At 45.4% G+C, this 24,284-nt stretch overlaps 1 protein-coding gene and 1 pseudogene across 1 annotated transcript; both read left to right on the top strand.

Moving 5' to 3' along the window:
• The first annotated feature begins 709 nt into the window (after positions 1 to 709).
• Positions 710 to 1,662, top strand: LOC101607525 (ferritin light chain). Its single transcript, XM_012952162.2, is given in 4 exon segments — positions 710 to 800; positions 803 to 925; positions 928 to 1,118; positions 1,473 to 1,662. Coding segments are annotated over 4 exon segments (519 nt in total). The 3' UTR covers positions 1,587 to 1,662.
• An 11,967-nt stretch (positions 1,663 to 13,629) lies between these two features.
• On the top strand, positions 13,630 to 23,103 carry LOC123454645 (annotated as a pseudogene).
• Positions 23,104 to 24,284: the final 1,181 nt, after the last annotated feature.

The following is a 24,284-nucleotide window of genomic DNA, read 5'->3' as shown; positions in this document are numbered from 1 at the left end:
TTTATTTGAGAGTGACAGACACAGAGAGAAAGACAGATAGAGGGAGAGAGAGAGAATGGGCGTGCCAGGGCTTCCAGCCTCTGCAAACGAACTCCAGACGCGTGCGCCCCCTTGTGCATCTGGCTAACGTGGGACCTGGGGAACCGAGCCTCGAACCGGGGTCCTTAGGCTTCACAGGCAAGCGCTTAACCGCTAAACCATCTCTCCAGCCCTCCCCTCTTACTTTCTTAAATAAATAAACAAGAGTTCAGGTTATAGGCCAGATGTGGTGGTGTATGCATTTAATACCACCTTTTGGGAAGCAGAGTTAGAAGGATCACAGTGAGTCTGGGGCCACCCTGAGACTACAGAGTAAATTCCGTTCCAGGTCAGCCTGAGCTACAGTGAGACTCTACCTTGAAAAACCAAACAAAACAAAACAAAAACCCAGATTATAGTAGAAGGAGAAGAATTTCACTCCAAAGGCATAGTAAGCATTTTCAAGAAAATCATGGACTAGATATGCTGAGGACGCCTATGTCTGTGTCTTGCTTCAACAGTGTTTGAATGGAATACACCTGAGGACTTCCTCCTTTTACTTTATATTTTTCCCCTAAAATTCCCAGCTGCCTTCCAGTCTTTCCTACTACCACCACTGGGACCACCTTCTCGCTGGCTGCACCTTCCAGGACCATCCAGAACCTTCTAACTCCATATTGCCAGACCATACATGACCTCCCAGATTCGTCAAAATTATTCCACTGAGGTGGAGGCTGCCGTCAACTCCCTGGACAACTTGCACCTGCGGGCCTCCTATGCCTATTCTTTCTGGACTGCTATTTCAACCAGGAGGATGTGGTTCTGCCTGGTGTGGGCCACTTCATCCGAGAGTTGGCTGAGGAGAAGCGTGAGGGTGTGGAGGGTCTTCTCAAGATGCAAAACCAGCGCAGCAGCCATTCTTCCAGGATGTACAGAAGCCTTCTCAAGATGGGTGGAGAAAAGCTCAGGAGGCCATGGAAGCTGCCTTGGCATGGGAGAAGAACCTGAACCAGGCTCTTTTGGATCTTCATGTGCTGCGTTCTACCCACGTAGACCCCCATCTCTGTGACTTCCTGGAGAACCACATCTTGAGTGAGGAGGTGTGATGGTTTGATTCAGGTGTCCCCCATGAACTTTGCTGTTCTGAATGCTAGGTTCCCAGCTAATGGGGACTTGGGAATTGACACCTCCAGGAGGCAGTGTATTGTTGGGGGTGGGCTTATGGGTATTACAGCCAACTCCCCCTTGCTAGTGTTTGGCATGCTCTCCTGTTGCTATTGTCTACCTTATGTTAGCCAGGGGGTGATGTCCACCCTGTGCTCATGTCATTGTTTTCCCTGCCATCATGGAGCTTCCCCCTCGAGCCTGTAAGCCAAAATAAGCCTCTTTTCCCCCACAATCTGCTTTTGGTTAGGTGACTTCTACCAGTAATGCGAACCTGACTGCAATAGGAGGTGAAGCTCATCAAGAAGATGGGCGACCACCTGACCGATCTGCGCAGACTGGCGAGCCCTCAGCCAAATCTGGGCGAGTATCTCTTCGAGGGGCTCACCCTGAAGCATGACTAGATACTGCACAGCCTTCCAGGGATTCCTGCTGTGCCTTAACCTCCCTCAGGACCTCCTCCATCCCAGCCTGTCCAGCCACTAGGCAGCTTTGTACCTTAGAGATACTTGCTGAACCATGTTTATTGCCTCTCTATTCACAATAGCTAGGAAATGGAACGAGCCTAGATGTCCCTCAACTGACGAGTGAATAATGAAGATGTGGCACATTTACACAATGAAGTTCTACTTAGCGGTAAAGAAAAATGAAATTTGCAGGGAAATGGATGGGTCTGGAAAGGATTATACTAAGTGGGTAACCCAGGCCCAGACAGCCAATTGTCACATGGTCTCTCTAATATGTGGATCCTAGCTACAAATGTATAGACTTGTGTGTGAGCTGGAGCCAAACATTGGTACAGAGGCCAGTAAGCTAGAAAAAGGCTACTATTGAGGGAGGAGAGGGAAGGACGTAAGGGGATGGTATTGTATATATGTAAGTAGAAGAACAGATTAGAGGGAGGGGGAAAGCCTGATTGTTACTAGAAATTTTTTAGTGCCACAAATGGGATACCTTCCAGTGAGTTGTTGGCCAGGGAGGTCCCTGTTGCCTCCAAAACATTACAGACTATTTCCAAGGCCCTGGGTTTTCCTTGAGAAAGCAATGGTAAGACCCTATTGCTGAACACTTCACATGCTTGAGTGGCAAAGTCACTGAGAAATCAGGCTGGTGTTGAGCAGAAAACCTTCTCCCTGTAGCCCAGCCAACTGAAAGCTGGAAAAAGCTACACTGTATGCAGTCCTATGGGAGACAGAAGTCAACAGTAGTGAAAACAGTGGACACTGGAAGCTTCAAGTTTGGCCAGATAGGCCAAATGACCAAATGAGTGCAATAGTGGCATGTCTGCTCGGTGGAAAACCAACTGCTCTCTAAAAGACTGAAGGGAGGGAATACATGCCTGGTACTGAAAACCTAATCAAAAGCCTATGACAGGGAGGTCATGAGCCTTAGGGGTATAAAACTGGCTCTTAGTTGGATAAATGTGCATATTATTCTTACCAAATTGCCCTGAAAGCACTACACTTAATGTTCATATTCATATATTAATGCTACCTTCACTTCTTTTTAGAGAAGTTTCTCTTTTCAGATGGTGACGATCACTGGGATGATCCAAAATGCAACATAGTACTGAGAAGAAGTGACAGAGGAGTGTCCAGCACTGAAACATATCACACCCTCCAAGGCTCAGGGTCCATTGCGGAAGAGGTGGCAGAAACAATGTAAGAGCCAAAGGAAGGGTACCACTCCTTACAATGCAACTGTCCTGACAGAAATTGGCCTTAAGGGATGGAGAGATGGCCTAGCGGTTAAGTGCTTGCCTGTGAAGCCTAAGGACTCCGGTTCGAGGCTCGGTTCCCCAGGTCCCACGTTAGCCAGATGCACAAGGGGGCGCACGCATCTGGAGTTCGTTTGCAGAGGCTGGAAGCCCTGGCGCGCCCATTCTCTCTCTCTCCCTCTATCTGTCTTTCTCCCTGTGCCTGTAGCTCTCAAATAAATAAAAAATGAACAAAAAATATTAAAAAAAAGAAATTGGCCTTAATATTCATGACCTCACAGTGCCTAGCAATACCTACACAAGACTCTCATAATAGGACAAAAAAGATGATGACATCAAATTAAAAGAGACTAATGGAGAGAAGGAGGGGATATGATGAAGAGCAGAGTTATGAAGGGGAAAGTGGACCTAGGAGGGAAATGTGGTTTATTGGCTGTAGGCATAAAAGTTGTCAATAAAAATATATGTACTTTAAAAAATGGGCTATGCCAGGCATGGTGGGGCACACCTTTAATCCCAGCACTCCGGAGGTGGACATGGGAGGATCCCCATGAGTTCAAGGCCAAACTGAGACTACATAGTGAATTCCAGGTCAGCCTGAACTAGAGTGAGACTCCACCTTGAAAAAAAAAAGCCTGGGCATGGTGGTGCATGCCTTTAATCCCAGCACTAGGGAGGCAGAGGGAGGAGAATCGCCATGTGTTTGAGGCCACCTGAGACTACATAGTGAATTCCAGGTCAGCCTGAGCTAGAGTGAAACCCTATCTTGAAAAACCAAAAAGAAAACAAAGAGTTCTCAACATAAAAAGTACAGATGGCATATAAATATTTTTTTAAAAAAAGGTTCTGGGCTGGAGATACGGGCTTAGCAGTAAAGGTGTGTGCCCATGTAGCCTAGAGACCCAGGTTCTATTCTCCAGGTCCCATGTAAGCGACATGCATATGGTGGCACATATATCTGGAGTTTGTTTGCAGTGGCTAGAGGCCCTGGCATGCCCATTCTCTCTCTCACTCTGTCTCTAATAAATAAATAAAAATTAAAAAGTTCTACATCCCTAGCCATCAGGGAAATGCAGAATAAAACTACATTGAGATTCCATCTCACTCCTGTCAAATTGGCTACCATCATGAAAACAAACGACCATAGTGCTGGCGAGGATGAAGAAAATGAGGAACCCTTCTACACTGTTGGTGGGAATGCAATCTGGTCCAGCCATTGTGGAAATCAGTGTGGAAGTTCCTGAGACAGCTAAAAATAAATTTATCATATGACCCAGCTATAGAACTCCTAGGCATATATCCTAAGGACTCATCTCACTATCTTAGAGATCCTTGCTGAACCATGTTTATTGCTGCTCTATTCACAATAGCTAGGAAATGGAACCAGTCTAGATGTCCCTCAACTGACGAGTGGATTATGAAGATGTGGCACATTTACACAATGAAGTTCTACTCAGCGGTAAAGAAAAATGAAATTTGCAGGAAAATGAATGGATCTGGAAAGGATTAACTTAGTGTGGTAACCTAGGCCCAGAAAGCCAAACGTCACATGTTCTCAGTCAGGTTCACATTGCTGGTAGAAATCACCCAACCAAGAGCAGCTTCTAGGGGGAAAAAAGGTTTATTTTGGCTTACAGGCTCAAGGGGAAGCTCCACAATGGCAGGGAAGACGATGGCATGAGCAGAGGGTGGACATCACCCCCAGGCCAACATAAGGTGGACAATAGCAACAGGAGAGTGTGCCAAACACTGGCATGGGGAAACTGGCTATAACACCCAGAAGCCTGCTCCTAACAATACTCTGTCTCCAGAAGGCATTAATTCCCAAAACTCCATAAGCTGGGATCCTAGCATTCAGAACATCTGAGTTTATGGGGGACACCTTCTTTTGGTGCCATATCCCTCTGCTCACACCAGTTCATTTCTATGCAAAGCAGCCCTGCACAACTTCTCAGGACACAGCATAACAGCAAGCTTCTCACACAAACTACTAGCCCAGTGTAGGCAAAGCTCTTTTTCATCTTCATGAGCCAAATCTCATAGTCCATAGTTCTTACTGCATTCACGTCTTTCAGCTCTGACCAGAATAGTCCATCAAGCTGTACTTACAGCACTGCAAGGCATCTCTTAGGCCAATGTTTCAACTTCTTCCACATTCCTCTTGAAAATCAGCTCCCAAAAGGCCAAAGGCACACAGTCAGGTGTCTAGCAGCAACCCCACTCCTCGGTACCACTTTACTGTTGCAGTCAAGTTTTCATTGATGGTAGAAATCGCCCAACCAAGAGTAGCTTCTGGGGAAAAGAGGTTTATTTTGGCTTACAGGCTCCAGGGTAAGCTCCACGATGGCAGGGGAAAACAATGGCATGAGCAGAGGGTGGACATCAACCCTGGCCAACATAAGGTGGACAATAGCAACAGGAGAGTGTGCCAAACACTGACATGGGGAAACTGGCTGTAACACCCAGAAGCCCACCCCCAATAATACTCTGCCTCCAGAAGGTGTTAATTCCCAAAACTCCATCAGCTGGGAACCTAGCATTCAGAACACCTAAGTTTATGGGGGACACCTGAATCAAACCACCACATCCGTCATATATGGATCCTAGCTACAGATGACTGGACTTCTATGTGAGTAGGAAGAAAACTCAGTAACAGAGGCCAGTAAGCTAGAGAGGAGATATAAAGGGAATAGAAAGGGAGGAAGAAGGGACTTAATAGGATGGCATTGTATATATGTAAGTAGAAGGACAAATTAATGGGGGTAAAAAGGCCTAAGTGAGGTCAGGGAACGAGATTGAGTAAAGGAAAGGTGGAGGGAGGGCTAAATAAAATCTAAGAGGATATAAATAAGTCATATGGAAACCTACTTTTTAGGACAATGGAACATTCAAAAGCCATAGATTGTTACTAGGAAAATTTTAGTGCCAGGGATGGGATATCTTCCAGTGAGTTGTTGCTCAGGGAGGTCCCTGATGGCCCCAGAATATTACAGGCCATTGCTGAGGCTCTTGGTTTCCCACCAGGAATAGATGGTTAAGACTCAATTGCTGAAGATTCCACATACTTAGGCTACAAGGCCACTGAGAAATCCTGCTGGAGCTGAGCTGAAAACCTCCTCCATGTAGACCAGCTGACAGAAAGCTGGAAGAAGCCATTCTGCATGCAGTTCAACGGGAGAGAGAAATCACCAGTGGAGATACTCAACGGTGGACACTGCAAGTCTTAGATTTGGCTGACCAGGCCAAATGAGCCAATGGGTACAGTTGTGGCATGTGTATTATGGGGGAAACCAACCACTTTCTAATCTGACTGGAGACCTTCTCCATGGGAGGGAATACATCCCTGTTAGTGAAACCTACAACAGGGGTAGCCCTAGGGGTGTAACATCTACTGCTGTCTGGCTAAATATATATACTATGCTCACCAAACTACCCAGCAAGCACTTTTCTTAATGTTCATACCCATACAATTAATGCTACTTTCACTTTTGGTTAGAGAATCTTCTCTTTTCAAATGGCAGTGGCCTTGGGATGACTCAGAAGGCACCATAGTGCTGAGAAGAAGTGACAGAGAATTGCTCAGCACTAAAACATCTCTATCACATCTTCCAAGGCTCAGAATCCATTGTAGAAGAGGTGGTAGAAAGAATGTAAGAGCCAAAGGAAGGGTAGGACTCCTTACAACGTGCTCCCCACAAACACAAAATGGCCTGGATATCCATGACCTCACAGTGCCTGACACTACCTACACAAGACCATCATAAGAGGAAAAGATCATGACATCAAAATAAAAGAGAGACTGATTGAGAGGGGGAAGGGATATGGAGAGTGGAGTTTCAAAGGGAAAGTGTGTGTGTGGGGGGGGAATTACCATGGGATACTATCTACAATTGTGGAAGTTGTCAATAAAAACAATTGAATTAAACTTTAAAAGGTCAGCTGAGCTACATAGTGAGTTTCCTAGTAGGTCATGGTCACACAGAGCTACCACTGAGTCAGTGGCCCCCAGCCTCTTGTCCTTTGAATTCAATGAATGATTTTCACAGACCATAGGGTAAGATTTAGATTTTTTGTGTGTGTGTGGTTTTTAGAGGTAGGGTCTCACTCTAGCTCAGGCTGACCTGGAATTCTCTGTGTAGTCTTAGGGTGGCCTAGAACTCATGGCGATCCTCTTATTTCGGCCTCCCAAGTACTGGGATTAAATGCATGCAGTACCACGCCCGGCTAGAATTTATTATAGTTTAGAAGAGGGAGAGCTCAGAGGAATGCAGGGCTCCTGCCCAACTGGGCAGGATTGGGATTCCATAAAATGGGAGCGGTCACCTGAAATCCAAGTTGGGATACTTTATGGCAATGCAGACTGAACTGGTCAGTCCAGGCCTGACACCAGGTATCTAGGATCAGGGCATCTGAAAACGGCTAATCTTCCCAAGAATCAAACTTCCAGGAAGGACGTTGTCCAACGGGGGTGATTGTGTCTCCTAGACTCACCGACAGGCTGTCTTAGGAAAGAACTCCTCTGGGGAGAAGAGAGAAGAAAAATCCAGACTCTGCTGACATTTCTGACCTCTAGCAAAGTGGAATGACCTAGATTCTCCCCCATTTTGCTCAAAGACAGTCTTCACTTGTAATTTCAGACCGAGTGAGGTAGGGGGTGGCTGTTACACCTAAACGATCCCGATAGGATGGTAGGACCAAAGGCTAATTGCATTTGTGATGCTATGGAAACTGTCAAGTTGCTCTTGATAAACACTTGTCGTTCTTCCCTGCACACAGCATGTTATCAGACTTTGGGACCATGCCTATCTGATAAAGAAAAAAGTGACCTTGAAGTGTGGCCTTAGTGTGCATTTCTTTGGACATAAAGGAAGGTGCATATTAGCTCACAGATTCATAGGCATATGAAGCTGGGGTACAGCTCAGAGGTAGAGCTCCTGCCTAGAATCCACAGAGAGTGCTGAGGGCGTGGCTCAGAGGTAGAGCTCCTGTCTATATCCACAGTGAGGGCTGGGGTGTGGCTCAGAGGTAGAGCTCCTGTCTATATCCACAGTGAGGGCTGGGGGCGTGGCTCAGAGGTAGAGCTCCTGTCTAGAATCCACAGAGGGGGCTGGGAGCGTGGCTCAGAGGTAGAGCTCCTGTCTAGAATCCACAGTGAGGGCTGGGGGCTTGGCTCAGAGGAAGAGCTCCTGTCTAGAATCCACAGTGAGGGCTGGGGGCATGGCTCAGAGGTAGAGCTCCTGTCTAGAATCCACAGTGAGGGCTGGGGGCTTGGCTCAGAGGAAGAGCTCCTGTCTAGAATCCACAGTGAGGGCTGGGGGCGTGTCTCAGAGGTAGAGCTCCTGCCTAGAATCCACAGTGAGTGGCTGGGGGCGTGGCTCAGAGGTAGAGCTGCTGTCTAGAAATCACAGTGCTGGGCATGGATCAGCGGTAGAGCACTTAATGATGAGATGGACATTAGTGCCTAATTCTGAGCCACACTCCTAGTTCTTCACAGTCTGTAATAATGACAGGGCTGCCTGTGTTAGTCAGGGATATCGTTATTTATTTATTTATTTGCACATATGTGTGTGTAGTATGTATGTATGTGGATGAAAGCATGTGGAGGTCAGAGAACAACCTTAAGTGTCTGGTCTAGTCCCACCTTATTTGAGACAGGATCTTTTGCTGTTGCAAAGGAATGTCATACTGGTTATCCCCTTGAGCTGGATTCTTCTGTGTCATGGGCGCCTTGGGATTACAGACCCGTGCACCTCTCCATTCAGCCTCACATGAATGCTGGCAAGGATCTTACTCTGGTTGGTAGGTTTTGCAAGGAAAAAAAAAAAACAAACTTTAAGCACTGAGCCATCTCTCCATCCCTAGTCAGGGTGCTCCAGAGGAAGAGAACCAGTAGAATGCAGAATGAATTTTTAAAAATATTTTAACTTTAATTTTGTTTATTTATTTATTTGAGAGTGACAGACACAGAGAGAGAGAGGGAGAATGGGTGTGCCAGGGCCTCCAGCCATTGCAAACAAACTTCAGACACGTGCATGCCACCTTGTGCATCGGAATTGAGCCTCGAACCAGGGTCCTTAGTCTTCACAGGCAAGCACTTAACTGCTAAGCCATCTATCTCTCCAGCCCCAGAATGAATTTATTTGTAGTGTATGTGTCTCATGTAATGGATGCGTGGTGGTATACATGTATGATCATGGATACATGGCCCCTGCACACACACGTGCAGAGGCCACATAACGTGTGTTATGTGTTTTCCTCTATCATGCCTCTGCTCTTTTTTATATAATATTTTATTTTTATTAATTATTTGAGAGAGAAAAAGAGAGAGAATGAATGAGCCAACCAGGGCCTCCAGCCACTGGAAACAAACTCCATATGCATGGCGCCACCTTGTGCATCTGTTTTACGTGGTCCTGGGGAATCAAACCTGGGTTCTTTGGCAAGCCAATCTCTTCAGCCCTCTGCTTGGTTTTTGTTGTTGTTGTTTTGTTTGCTTGTTTCGAGGTAGGGTGTTACTCTAGCTGACCTGGAACTTACTATGTAGTCTCAGGCTGGCCTGGAACTCACAGCCGTCCTCCTGCCTCTGCCTCCTGTGTGCTGGATTTAAAGCCATGCGCCACCACACCCAGCTTGGATCTTTTGAGACTGGTTCTCACTCTAACCTAAAGTGACCTGAAACTCACAGCAATCCTCCTACCTCTGCCTTCTCAGTGTTGAAATTAAAAAAAAAAATTTTTTTTGTTTATTTTTATATATTTATTTGATAGCTACAGACAGAAAGAGAGAGAGAATGGGCGTGCCAGGGCCTCCAGCCACTGCAAACGAACTCCAGACACGTGTGCCCCCTTGTGCATCTGGCTAACGTGGGTCCTGGGGAATCAAGCCTCGAACCAGGGTCCTTAGGCTTCACAGGCAAGCCCTTAACCGCTAAGCCATCTCTCCAGCCCTCAGTGTTGAAATTAAAGAACTGCACCATCACACCAGGCCTGACTTTTGTTTTGTTTTGTTTTTCGAGGTAGGGTCTCACTCTAGCTCAGGCTGACCTGGAATTCACTATGTATTCTCAGGGTGGCCTCAAACTCATGGCTATCCTCCTACTCTGTCTTCCAAGTGCTGGGATTAAAGGCTGGATAAAAGCTATTTTATTTTATTTGAGAGAGAGAAAAAGAGGCAGAGAGATAGAGAGGGTGGGGGGAAAGAGGGAGAGAATGGGCACATAAGGGCTTTCAGCCACTGCAAACAACCTTGAGATGCATGTGCCACCTTGTGCATCTGGCCCATGTGGATCTTGGGGAATCGAACGTGGGTCCTTTGGCTTTACAGGCAAGCGCCTTAACCACTAAGCCATCTCTCCAGCCCAGATTTATTTATTTTATTTTATTTATTTGAGTGAGAGAAGTAGTGGGGGGAGGAGAGGGAGAATGGGCACTCCAGGGCTTCCAGCCACTGCAAACAAACTCCGGAAGCATGAACCACTTTTGCATCTGGCTTATGTAGATACTGGACAATCAAACTTGGGTCCTTAGATTCGCAGGCAATCGCCTTAACTGCTAAGCCGTCTCTCCAGTCCCTCCTCCTCCTGCACCTCTTCGTCTTGGTCTTGGTCTTCTCCTTCTCCTCCTCCTCCTCCTTCTTCTTTTTCAAAGTAGGGTCTTGCTCTAGCCCAGGCTGACCTGGAATTCATATGTAGTCTCAGGGTGGCCTTGAACTCACTGCAATCCTCCTATTTATGCCTCCAGAGTGCTGGGATTAAAGGCATGTGCTACTACTATTTTTCTTCTTGTTTAAAAATATCTTCTTTTGGGCTGGAGAGATGGCTTAGCAGTTAAGCGCTTGCCTATGAAGCCTAAGGACCTTGGTTCGAGGCTCGATACCCCAGGACCCATGTAAGCCAGATGAATCTGGAGTTTGTTTGCAGTGGCTGGAGGCCCTGGCATGCCCTCTGTCTGTCTGTCTCTCTCTCTCTCTTTCTGCCTCTGTCTCTGTCTGTCTGTCACTCTCAAATAAATAAATAAAAATAAACAAAAAAATATTTTTAAAAATATTTTCTTTTATTTACAAGGAGGGGAAGAGTGAGAGCAGCTGGACAGGTGGCACATACCTTTAATCCCAGCACTTGGGAGGCAGAGGCAGGAGGATGGCTGTGAGTTCTAAGGCCACCCTGAGACTACATAGTGAATTCCAGGTCAGCCTGGGCTAGAGTGAGACCCTGCCTTGAAACTCCTCCCGGCGGGGGGTGAGGGGAGAATATGAGTGTGCCAGGGTCTCTAGCCTCTGCAAGTGAACGCCAGATGCATGCACCACTTTGTGCATCTGGCTTGATGTGAGTCCTGGGGAATTGAACTCAAGGTTGTTAGGTTTTACAGGCAAGCGCCTTAACCACTGAGCAATTGTTCCAGCCCCCTCTTCTTTTTTTAAATATTGAATTTATTTGCAAGGAGTGAGTGGTAATGGGCATGCCAGGGCCTCTTGCCACTGCAAATGAGCTCCATGTGCCACTTGTGCATCTGGCTTTACATGGGTACTTGGGAATTGGACCTGGGCCTTCAGCTTTGCAAGCAAGCTCCTTTAACCACTTAGCAATCTCTCCAGCCCAGGACACTTTACTTAGAGACAGAAAGAGGCAGAGAGAGAGGGAGAGAGAGAGGAAGATAATGGGTGCGCCAGGGCCTCTAGCCAGTGCCAATGAATTCCAGATGCATGCGCCCCTTGTGCATCTGGCTTACGTGGGTCCTGGAGAATTGAACCAGGATCCTTTGGCATTGCAGGCAAACGCCTTAAACTCTAAGCCATCTCTCCAGACAGAAGGGCTGCCCACTTTGGGGGTTATCCTTTCCCCCTCAGCTAATACTTCCTGGAAATGCCCTCTTAGATAGGCCCATAGGAGTGTCTCCTACTTGATTCCTGATTCCAACCAAACTGACAAGAAAGATTACCATCACATTGCGTAGCCACACAGCTCTCAGAAAGCAGCTGAGGCGGTGACACAGGACAGTATGTATAAATCCCTGAGTAGCCTGAAGATTTGAGGAGGTTTGTGATGGTTACAATTTCAAAGTACTTTGTCACAAAGTTCTTATTTACAAAGGAGAAAAGAGTAACTTGGCAGATGCTACCGAATCCTGTGACCAGAGCAAACTTGTGATATGTCAGAAATAAACGTGGGGAGTACGCTGACTCACAAGAAAAATGCAACTTCGCCAGGCGTGGTGGCGCATGCCTTTAATCCCAGCACTCGGGAGGCAGAGGTAGGAGGATTGCCATGAGTTCGAGGCCACCCTGAGATGACAGAGTTAATTCCAGGTCAGCCTGGACCAGAGTGAGACCCTACCTCGAAAAAGAAAGAAAAGAAAAGAAAAATGCAACTTCCATGCCAGTCACTTCGCTGCCAAAGACTGATGCAGGGAAACGTTAGAGAAAGACACATGAACCGAAAGCAAGTCAATGGCAGTCAAGGTCATGATAGAAAATGAGATTTGCTGACTTTCTGAGGGATTTGAAAAGTTTTGTTTTAGTTTGGTTTTCAGGTTGTTTTTTATTTGTTTTTTGATTTTTTGTTTATTTATTTACAAGAAGAGAGAAAAAAATCGAGGGGGCACACTAGGGCTTCTAACTACAGCTCCAGATGCATGCACTGCCTTGTGAATTTGGCTTTACCTGGGTACTGGGGAACAGAGCCCAGGTCTTTAGCCCTTGCAGGCAAGCACATTAATCACTGGGCCATTTCTTCAGACCCTATTTTGTATTTTTAAAAAATTTATTTGGGCTGGAGAGATGGCTTAGTGGTTAAGCGCTTGCCTGTGAAGCCTAAGGACCCCGGTTCAAGGCTCAGTTCCCCAGGTCCCACGTTAGCCAGATGCACAAGGGGGCACACGCGTCTGGAGCTCGTTTGCAGAGGCTGGAGGCCCTGGCGCACCCATTCTCTCTCTTTCTCTCTGTCTCTTTCTCTCTCTGTCACTCTCAAATAAATAAATAAAAATACACAAAATATTTAAAAAAAATTTATTTATTTATTATTATTAATTTATTTATTTATTAGAGACAGAGAGAGGGGGAGAAAGAGAGAGTGAGAGTGAGAATGGGTGCACCAGGGCCTCCAGCCACCACAAATGAACTCCAGATGCATGAGTCACCATGTGCATCTGGCTTATGTAGGACCTGGAGAATTGAACCAGGGTCCTTAGGCTTCTCAGGCATGTGCCTTAACCACTAAGCCATCTCTCCAGTCCTAAAAATTTATGTTTTATTTGAGAGAAAGAGAATTAGCCCACCAGGGCCTCAGCCACTGAAATTGAACTTCAGAGGCTTGGGCCACCTAGTGGGCATGTGCAACCTTGCATTTGCCTTGCCTTTGTGCATCTGACTTACCTGGGATCTGGAGAGTCGGAACATGGGTCCTTAGGCTTTGCAGGCAAGGGCATTTACTGCTAAGCCATCTCTCCAGCTTTATTTTGCTTTTAGAAGCAGGGTCTCACTCTAGCCCAGATTAAATTGGAACTCACTCCGTAGCCCAGGGGAGCCTCAAGCTCATGGCGATCCTCCTACCTCTGCCTCCTGAGTGCTGGGATTAAAGTTGTGCACCACCACGCCCGGCTCTTTTTTTAGGGAGGGGGTCCTGGTTGAGAAAGTCGGTGACTTTTTATTGCTCGTGGGAGCATGGGGCTCAGGAGCTCTTAGCAGGGTGGCCCATTTCCTCTCCACCACTACAGGCTTCTTTCTGGCTGCGCAGGATGGCAGTAGCTTTGCAGATGGCTGCCAAGCGCAGGTCTTGTGGACGGTGCGTCTGACGCTGCTGAGGGTGGCTCCCGTGTTCTTGTTGACGGGGGTCCTTGGGCAGATCCCGGTGGGGGCTCCGCTCCTACACTTCTGCGGTGGATCAGGGTTTAGCAGGGAAGGGAGTTGCGGGCCTTGGGATTATTGGTCTCGGTGCTGCATGTCCATTGGTTCCTCTTGATCAGGAAACTGAGCGGTTCCGCACAACCACCCATTGCCCATTCACGGACATGTGGCAGAAAGCAGGGCTCAATTTTTTATTTTTATTTATTTATTTATTATTATTATTATTTTTGTTTTGTTTTGTTTTGTTTTTCGAGGTATGGTCTCACTCTAGCCCAGGCCGACCTGGAATTCACTGTGTAGTCTCAGGGTGGCCTCGAACTCACAGCGATCCTCCTACCTCTGCCTCCCCAGTGCTGGGATTAAAGGCGTGCGCCACCATGCCCCTCCCCCTTTTTTTTAAATGGGGTCATGAGTTAGAGCGAGTGAGGGAGTGAGAAAGAATTTGCGTTCCAGGGCCTCCAGCTACTGCAATCGAACTCCAGGCTTGAGGGCCACCTTCTTCTGCACGAGTGACCTTGTGTACGTGTCACCTTGTGCGCCTGGTGTCGTGGGGTCTGAGGAGAGAACACGTGTCCTTAAGCTTTGCAAGTGCCTTAGCCACTAAGCCATTTCTGTAGTCCTCTTTTGTTCTGTTTTTTCTCTTTGTGTTTTTTGCCCCCGAGGTAGGGTTTCACTCTAGCCCAGGCTGACCTGGAACTCACTACAGAATCTGAGGCTTGCCTCAAACTTGTGGCAATCCTCTTACTTCTGCCTCCCAAATGCTGTGATCAGTTTTTATGTGTAATCAAATAGCTTTAGTCAAGACTTTGGTTAAATGACTGTCTCAGGCTAGAGAGAGGGCTCCAGAGTTAGGGTGCTTGCCTGCAAAGCCTAAGAACATGGGTTCATTCCTTAGTACCCACGCGTTTGGAGTTTGTTTGCAGTGGTTAGAGGCCATGGCACACCCATTCTACCTCTCTCTCTCTACCTCTCCCTCTCTCTCAAATAAATAAATATTTTTAAAATCTTTTTTTTAAAATGATAGTCTTGAAGCTAGGTGCACACCTTTAATCCTAGCACTCAGGAGGCAGAGGTAGGATAATCACTGTGAGTTCAAGGCCACCCTGAGACTACATAGTGAGTTCCAGGTCAACCTGGGCCAGTGTGAAACCCTACCTCAAAAAAACAAATTACAGTCTCATTTCTGGTATATCAAGTTGCTTTATTTTTGTTCTTTTTTTTTTTTTTTTTTTTGAGAGAGAGAGAGAGAAAGAGAGAGGGAGAGAATGAGTGCACCAGGGCCTCCACCCACTGCAAACCAACTCCAGACGCGTGTGCCACCTTGTTCATCTGGCTTATGTGGGTCCTGGAGAATTGAACCTGGGTTCTGTGGCTTCACAGGCAAGTGCCTTAACCACTAAGCCATCTCTCCAGCCCACGTTGGTTGTTTATAAATCAATTAAATCTTAAAACATTCCCTAATCCAAGCTAAGCCTCCTGCTCAAACAATGGTCTTCATCTGAAAAACAAAAACTACCTCAAGCTCTACTGTTCTGATTCCAGACTTTCCTGGGTAATTGGTACCCACACAGGTATCCAAACTAACCAAAGAACTTTTCTTTTTTCTTTTTTTTTTTTTAATCTTTTTATTTATTTATTTGACAGCAAGAAAGAGGGAGAGAGAGAGAAAGGGAATGGGTGCATCAGGGCCTCCAGCCACTGCAAATGAACTCCAGATGCATGTGCCACCTTGTACATCTGGTTTATGTGGGTCCTGGGGAATCAAACTAGAGTCCTTTGGCTTTGCAGACAAGCGCCTTAACTGCTAAGCCATCCCTCCAGCCCACCAAAGAACTTTTCAAATACAGGTGCTAAGACTTTATACTGTCCTACTTGTCTTTCCTAACAGTTTCTAAGTCAAATTAATTGGTTCAGATTTGTTAACAAAAATATTGTTTCTAGGGCTGGAGGGATGGCTTAGCAGTTAAGGTGCTTGCCTACAAAGCCAAAGGACCCAGGTTCAATTCCCCAGAACCCACATAAGCCAGAGGCACAAGGTGGCACATGCATCTGGAGTTCATTTGCAGCGGCTAGAGGCCATAGCATGCCCATTCTCCCTCTCTCTAATTCTATCTGCCTCTTTCTCTCTCTTTCTCCCTCTCTCAAATAAATAAACAAATAAAATATTTAAAAGAAAAAGAAATACTGTTTTCAGGAGTCAGGCATAGTGACATTTGTCTTTAATCCCAGCACTCAGGAGGCAGAGGTAGGAGGATTGCCATGGTATTGCAGTCAGGTTTGCATTGCTGGTAGAAATCACCCAACCAAGAGCAGCTTGTGGGAAAAATGAGGCTTATTTTGGCTTACAGGCTCAAAGGGGAAGTTCCATGATGGCAAGACAAGTGTTGATATGAGCAGAGAGTGGACATCACCCCTTCATCAACATCAGGTGGACAACAGCAATAGGAGAGTGTGCCAAACACTGGCAAGAGTAAACTGGCTATGATACCCATATGCCCGCCCCAACAATACACTGCCTCCAGGAAGCATTAATTCCCAAATATTCATCAGCTGGGAACCTAGCATTCAGAACACCTAAGTTTATGGGGGCACCTGAATCAAAGCACCACACACGGGTTCAAGACCACCCTGAAACTACACAGCAAATTGCAGGTCTGCCTGGGCAAGAATGAGACTATATATACATATATATTTTTTGTTTTCAGGACTGGTAACACATTCTTCCTGTACTTATAGCTATTAAATATTTAAATATGTGGTGGTTTGATTCAGGTGTCTCCCATACACTTATGTGTTCCGAATGCTTGGTCCTCAGCTGATGGTAATTTGGAAATTGGAGCCTCCTGAAGACAGTGTATTGTTGGGGGTGGGCTTATGGGTGTCATAGCCAGCTCCCCATTGCCAGCGTTCGGCACACTCTCCTGTTGCTGTTGCCCACCTGATGTTGGCCCAAAGGCAATGTGCAGCCTCTGCTCATGCCACATTTTTCCTTGCCATCATGGAGCTTCCTCTCGAGTCTGTAAACCAAATATAAACCCTTTCCTCTCACAAGCTGCTTTTGGTAAGGTGATTTCTGCCAGCAACAAGAAATGGACTGCAACAAAAGGATACAGCATGCCTGCTTTCTACCCTTCAGATATGACTTGCACAACTAAGCTTAGAGGCTACACAAAATGACTTTGGGCTTTTGTGCAATTCTTTCTATTTTTCTTTTCACAATTTTTATTAACATTTTCTATGATTATAAAAAATATCCCATGGTAATACCCTCCATCCTCCCCCCCACTTTCCCCTTTGAAATTCCATTCTCCATTAAATTACCTCCCCATCTCAATCATTGTACTTACATATATACAATTCCAACCTATTAAGTACCCTCCTGCCTTCCTTTCTCTTCCCTTTATATCTCCTTTTTAACTTACTGTTTTGTGCCATTCTTTAACTGGATATGTTTCAGTAATGAGATGTGCTATGTATCTACACCCTTCATGGTTATTGTAACTTTCTTTCTAGGTGTTTTAATAACCTGTGTAGGAGCTGAAGCCAAGTTGAAGTTACTAGAGCTAAGAAGGCCAATATTTGTCTCTTGCTCCCAGGTCATAAGGCCATGGGAGATGATGGGACACTTCTAATGTTTCACACTGGCCCTCTGGCAAGTTGCCTGTCCTCCTGATTAGGCAGGACACAGAGACCCAGAAACAAAACACTGGTGTACAGCCTACAACAAGAAAGTCAACAAGCCGGGCGTGGTGGCGCACGCCTTTAATCCCAGCACTCGGGAGGCAGAGGTAGGAGGATCGCTGTGAGTTCAAGGCCACCCTGAGACTCTGTAGTGAATTCCAGGTCAGCCTGGGCTAGAGTAAGACCCTACCTCAAAAAAAAAAAAAACTAAAAAAAAAAAAAAAAAGAAAGTCACAACAGAGGAAAATTGGTCTTATAGGCTTCCCAAAAGAGGGAAGGCCACATGGTCAGCACAGTCCTGACTCGTTCTAACAGATGACACTAATGCTGAGGGAGCATAGAGCATAGAGCTCCTCCCAGGTTCCTAGAGTCTCCCTTGGAGAGCCATTACTAACCTCCAAAAAAAAAAAAAGATGTGAGATGTGGATAATGAAGATGTGGTATGTTTATAAAACGGAGTTCTATTCAGTGGTAAAGAAAAACGTAATTTCTGGGCATGGTGATGGTGGCGCATGCCTTTAATCTCACCACTTGGGAGGCAGAGGTAGGAGGGTTGCTGTGAGTTCCAGGCCACTCTGTGATGATATAGTGAATTCCAGGTCAGCCTGGGCTACAGCAATACCCTACCTCAAAAGTCCAAAAAAAAATGGGCTGGAGAGATGGCTTAGCGGTTAAGCGCTTGCCTGTGAAGCCTAAGGACCTCGGTTCGAGGCTCACTTCCCCAGGTCCCACGTTAGCCAGATGCACAAGGGGGCGCACGTGTCTGGAGTTCGTTTGCAGAGGCTGGAAGCCCTGGCGCGCCCATTCTGTCTCTCTCCCTCTATCTGTCTTTCTCTCTGTGTCTGTCGCTCTCAAAAAAAAAAAAAAAAATTTAAAAAAAAAGTCCAAAAAAAAAAAAGAAGAAAAATGTAATTATGAAATTTGCAAGAAAATGGATGGATCTGGAAAGGGTTATACTTAGTGAGGTAACCCAGGCCCAGAGAGCCAAGTGCTACATGTTCTCTCCCATATGTCAATCCTAGCTACAAATGGTTAGACTTATGTGAGTTGGAATAAAACTTTGTAACAGAGGCCAGTAAGCTAGAAAGGGGCTATAAAGGAGGGAAGAGAGTGGAGGACGTAAGGGGATGGTATTGTGTATATGTAAGTAGAAGAACAGATCACTGGGGGTGGAAAGGCCTAAGTGAGATCAGGGGAGGAGACTGAGTAAAGGAAGGGTGAAGGGAGAGTTAATCAAAATATAAGAGGGGCCAGGCATGGTGGCACATGCCTTTAATCCCAGCACTCAGGAGGAAGAGGTAGGAGGATGGCCATGAGTTTGAGTCCACCTGAGACTACGTAGCACACTGAAGGTCAGCTTGAGCTAGAGTGAGTCCCTACCTCAAAAAAAAAAAAAAAAAAAAATCTAAGATGGTATAAATAAGCCATATGGTAACCTACTTTTTTGGACAATGGCACACCCAGAAGCCATAGATTGTTATTAGAAATTTTCAGTGCCAGGGATGGGATACTTTCCAGTGAATTGTTGGCCAGGGAGGGCCATGATGTCCCCAAAACATTACAGGCCATTGCCAAGGCCCTTGGTTTCCCACCAGGAATAGATGGTAAGACCCTATTGCTGAAGACTCCACATTCTTGGGCTGCAAGATCGCTGAAAAATCCTGCTGGAGCTGAGCTGAAAACCTCCTCCCTGTGTATCAGTTTACAGAAAGATAGAAAGAGCTACACTGCATGCAGGCCTATGGGAGACAGAAGTCATCAGTGAAGATAAACAACAGTGGACACTGCAAGTCTTAAGTTTGGCCAGCCATGCCAAATGAGCCAATCAGTGCAATAGTGGCATGTCTGTTATAGGGGAAACCAACTTCTCACTAATTGGACTAGAGGCCTGCTCCACAGGAGGGAATACTTGCTTGATACTGATAACCTATCACCAGAGAGATCATGAGTCCTAGGGTTATAACACATGCTGGTATCTGGCTAAATGTATATGTTATGCTCACCAAACTGCCCACTAAGCACTTCTCTTAATGTTCATACTTATACATTAATGCTACTTTCACTTTTGGATTAGAGAACCTTCGTTTTTCAGATGGCAATGACCTTAGGATGACTCAGAAAGTATCATAGTGCTGAGAAGAAGTGACAGAGGAGTGCTCAGCACTGAAACATCTCTAGCATACCTTCCAAGGCTCAGGGTACATTGCAGAAGAGGTGGCAGAAAGAATGTAAGAGCCAAAGGAAGGGTAGGGCTACTTACAATGCAGTCTTCTAGACACAGAAAGGCCTGGATATCCATGACTTCATAGTGCCTGACACTAACTACACAAGACCCTCATAATAGGAGATGAAGATGACACCAAACTAAAAGAGAGACTGAACTTGGGAGGCAAAGGTAGGAGGATCACTGTGAGTTCGGAGCCATCCTGAGACTACAGAGTGAATTCCAGGTCAGCCTGGGCTAGGGTGAGACCCTACCTCGGGGGAAAAAAAAAAAGAAGAAAGAAAGAATACATTTGCTGGGCATGGTAGCACATGCCTTTAATCTCAGCCCTTGGGAGGAAGAGGTTGGAGGATTGCCATAAGTTTGAGGCCACCCTGAGACTACATAGTGAATTCCAGGTCAGCCTGAGCTAGAGTGAGAACCTGCCTTGAAAAACAAAAACAAAACAAAAATAAATTTAAAAAAAAGCAAATAGTTTTACTATGTGCCTCTACTTTGTATTGTTCAGAAATGACAGATGAAATGTGAAAGTAATAAATATCTGGTTTGCTGGGACTTCATGAAATTACAAAGCTTTTGTACAGCAAAGGACACTGTGACTAGAGCAAAGAGACAACCTACAGAATGGGAGAAAATCTTTGCCAGCCATACATCTGACAGAGGATTAATACCTAGGATATACAAAGAACTAAAAAAACTAAATAATAAGAAATCAGGGCTGGAGAGATGGCTTAGCGGTTAAGCGCTTGCCTGTGAAGCCTAAGGACCCTGGTTCGTGGCTCGGTTCCCCAGGTACCACATTACCCAGATGCACAAGGGGGCGCACACGTCTGGAGTTCGTTTGCAGAGGCTGGAAGCCCTGGCGCACCCATTCTCTCTTTCTTCCTCTATCTGTCTTTCTCTCTGTGTCTGTTGCTCTCAAATAAATAAATTTAAAAAAAAAAAGAAATCAAACAACCCAATTAAAAAATGGGCTATGGAAAAAAAAAAGTTTAAAAAGCCAGGCATGGTGGCACACATCTTTAATCCCAGCACTCTGGAGGCAGAGGTAGGAGGATCACTGTGAGTTCGAGGCCACCTTGAGTCTATATAGTGAATTCAACATCAGCCTGGACTAGAGTGAAACCCTACCTTGAAAAAAAAAGGCGGGGGAAAGGTATGGAATTAAATAGAGAGTTCTCAAAAGAAGAAATACAGATAGCATATAAACATCCAAAAAATGTTCTACATCCTTAGCCATCAGGGAGATGCAGATTAAAACTATGTTGAGATTCCATCTCACTCCTGTCAGATTGGCTACCATCATGAAAACAAATGACCATAAATGTTGGCAAGGATGTGGAAAAAGAAGAACCCTTCTGAGCTGTTGGTGGGAATACAATCTGGTCCAGCCATTGTGGAAATCAGTGTGGAGGTTCCTGAGACAGCTAAAAATAGATTTACCATATGACCCAGCTATAGCCCTCCTAGGCATATATCCTAAGGACTCAACTCACTACCTTAGAGATACTTGCTCAACCATGTTTATTGCGCTCCATTCACAATAGCTAGGAAATGGAACCAGCCTAGATGTCCCTCAGCTGAGGAGTAATGAAGATGTGGCACATTTACACAATGGAGTTCTACTCGGTGGTAATAAAAAATGAAGTTAAGAAATATGCAGGAAGATGGATGGATCGCAAAAGGATTATACTTAGTGAGATAACCCAGGCCCAGATGCCAAGCATCACATGATCTGTCTCATATGTGGATCCTAGGTACAGATGACTGGACTTCTATGTGAGTAGGAAGAAAACTCAGTAAGAGAGGCCAGTAAGCTAGAAAGGAGATATAAAGAGAATAGAAAGGGAGGGAGGGGGTACTTAATAGGATGGTATTGTATATATGCAAGTAGAAGAACAGATTAATGGGGGTGAAAAGGCCTAAGTGAGGTCAGGGGAAGAGATTGAGTAAAGGAAAGGTGGAGGGAGGGCTGATCAAAATCTAAGAGGGATTGTCAATACTGTTGTGGGGGAGAACCGTGGGGAGAGGCTGCGTCGCTAGCGTGAGCAAGGATGAGAGCGCAGCCCGGCCCTGGCGTGCCAACTGAACTTTGACCAGACGCTAAGGAATGTAGAGGGCACCTGGGCCCCCCAGGAGCTGGTGCTGGTGATCCAGGTGCACAACCGTCCCGAATACCTCAGTCTGCTGCTGGACTCGCTTCGTGAAGCCCAGGGCATTAACGAAGTCCTGGTCACCTTTAGCCATTGTCGGGAGCCCCAGGGGAGCTGCAGGTGCTCTTTGACTTCGGGAGCTACAGGTGATCTTTAATCTCTTATCCTACAACCTAGGTGAGAAGGCAGCCCAGGTGAAATAATGCCAGGCATCATTGAACATAAGGCATAGGCACCTGATAGAGGGGCGTTACCACATGGCCCTGGGCGCGAGGGCACTGTCTTCTGTATATAAGCCTGTGTCTGCCTGAATAAACCTGAGCCTTGATCAGGACTTGTCTTGGCTCCATTCCTTGTGTTCTTGTCTCAGATTCATTCCCACTCCCTCCTTTGGGGTCTGTTTCGACCTTTGTGCTGCAGGCCAGCACAAGCCATGACTTCTAGTCGATTGAGATCAATCAGCGGATGGCTGGGGTGGATTTCTGTCCGGTTCTGCAGGTGTTCTTTCCAGTCATCATTCAGCTGTACTCCAGCAAATTCCCTGGTATGACCCCAAAGATTGCCCCAGAGACCTGAAGATGAATGCAGCCTTGAAGCTGGAGTGCATCAATGCTGGGTATCCTGACTCCTTCGGCCATTAAGAGAGGCCACATTCTCCCAAACCGAACATCACTGGTGGTGGAAGCTGCATTTTGTGATGGAGAGAGTAAAAGTTCTTCAAGATTATACAGGCCTTATACTTTTTTTGGAAGAGGATCATTACTTAGCCCCAGACTTCTACCACGTCTTCAAAAAGATGTGGACAGTGAAGCAGCAGGACTGTGCTGGATGGGATGTTCTCTCACTAGGGACACGCTGCCAATCAAAGTTTCTATGGCATTGCTGACAAGGTAGATGTGAAAACTTGGAAATCCACAGAGCACAATATGGGTTTAGCCTTGACCTGAGATGCCTTTCAGAAACTCAGAGTGCACAGACACTTTCTGTATGATGATTGTAACTGGGACTGGACTCTTCGATATTTGACTGTATCTTGTCTTCCTAAATTCTGGAAAGTGCTGGTTCCTCAGGCTCCTAGGATTTTTCATGCTGGAAACTGTGGTATGCATCACAAGAAAACATGTAGGCCAACCACTCAGAGTGCCCAAATTGAGTCACTCTTAAATAACAACAAACACTACATGTTTCCGGAAACTAATTATCAGTGAGAAGTTTACTGTGGCAGCCATTCCCTACCTAGGAAAAGTGGAAGGTGGAGAGATATTAGGAACCATGAACTCTGTAAAAGCTATAGAAGACTGAAGTGAAAAAAAAAGTTATAAAAGCAAAAGTATTTTTTTTATTTTTTATATTTGCCTCAACAGGATATACAATTGAATAAAAAAATATAGGAACTGGGGGCTGAAGAGATGGCTTAGCAGTTAAGCACTTGCCTGTGAAGCCTAAGGACCCCAGTTTGAGGCTCGATTCCCCAGGATGCACAAGAGGGTGCACACATCTGGAGTTCATTTGCAGTGGCTAGAAGCCCTGGTGGGCCCATTCTCTTTCTCTCCCCTCCCCCTCTCTGCCTCTTTCTCTCTCTGTCTGTCACTCTCAAATAAACAAAAATATAGGAACTTGTTTCTGTTTTAATACAATGTTTTTCTTGTAAAAGGTGTCCAAATATATAGTAATCTTTTTCAGGTATGTCTGATAAGATTAAAATTTAAATTTTCATTTTGGGAGTTAGGTTTTAAAGCTCAGTCTGTATCTGCTAAAGATGATTATAATTAACCACTACCAGAAAAGGAGAAATTTTATTTAAATTGAATCTCTTAATCTTTTTAAAAATTTTTTTGTTATTTATTTATTTGAGAGAGATAGAGAGAAAGAGGCAGAGAGAGAGAGAGAATAGGCGTGCTAGGTCCTCCATCTGGCTAATGTGGGTCCTGGGAAATCGAGACTTGAACCAGGGTCCTAAGGCTTCACAGGCAAACACTTAACCACTAAGCCATCTCTCCAACCTCTTAATCTTTTTTGTCTGAAGTTTTGTACACTTTTCCACTTTCAAAACTTATTTTAAGTACAGCAATATTTATTTGAAATTATCATAGCAGTAAAAAGTATTACAATGAAATCATTAGAGTATTAATAAAACAAGCCCAGTTTCACTCCTGACACAGTTGTTAGGAAGGGATTGTTTCACTGATTTAATAATTCAAAAGTTATGTTTGTTAAATACTCTATCAAAACAGTCATTTTCAGTATTATACATTCCTGTGCTATTGTGATAAGATTTGCCTTTGTTTGAGAACCTTCATATAACAAACTTTATTTGAGAATGTATCTGATAAGAAAGTTTAAACATTGTTTCACCTTGATGTAGAAATACAGTGCTTTTGATTTTTTTCCTTTTAGTGCTGCCAAAATAAAATACTCATTTTTGCATAAAAAATCTAAGAGGATATAAATAAGTCATATGGAAACCTACTTTTTTGGAGAATGGAAC

This window comes from Jaculus jaculus, chromosome 14 (genome assembly GCF_020740685.1).
Source record: "Jaculus jaculus isolate mJacJac1 chromosome 14, mJacJac1.mat.Y.cur, whole genome shotgun sequence".
NCBI lineage: Eukaryota > Metazoa > Chordata > Mammalia > Rodentia > Dipodidae > Jaculus > Jaculus jaculus.
The sequence above is the reverse complement of the archived record's forward strand: the minus strand, read 5'-3'. Positions and strand labels throughout refer to the sequence as shown.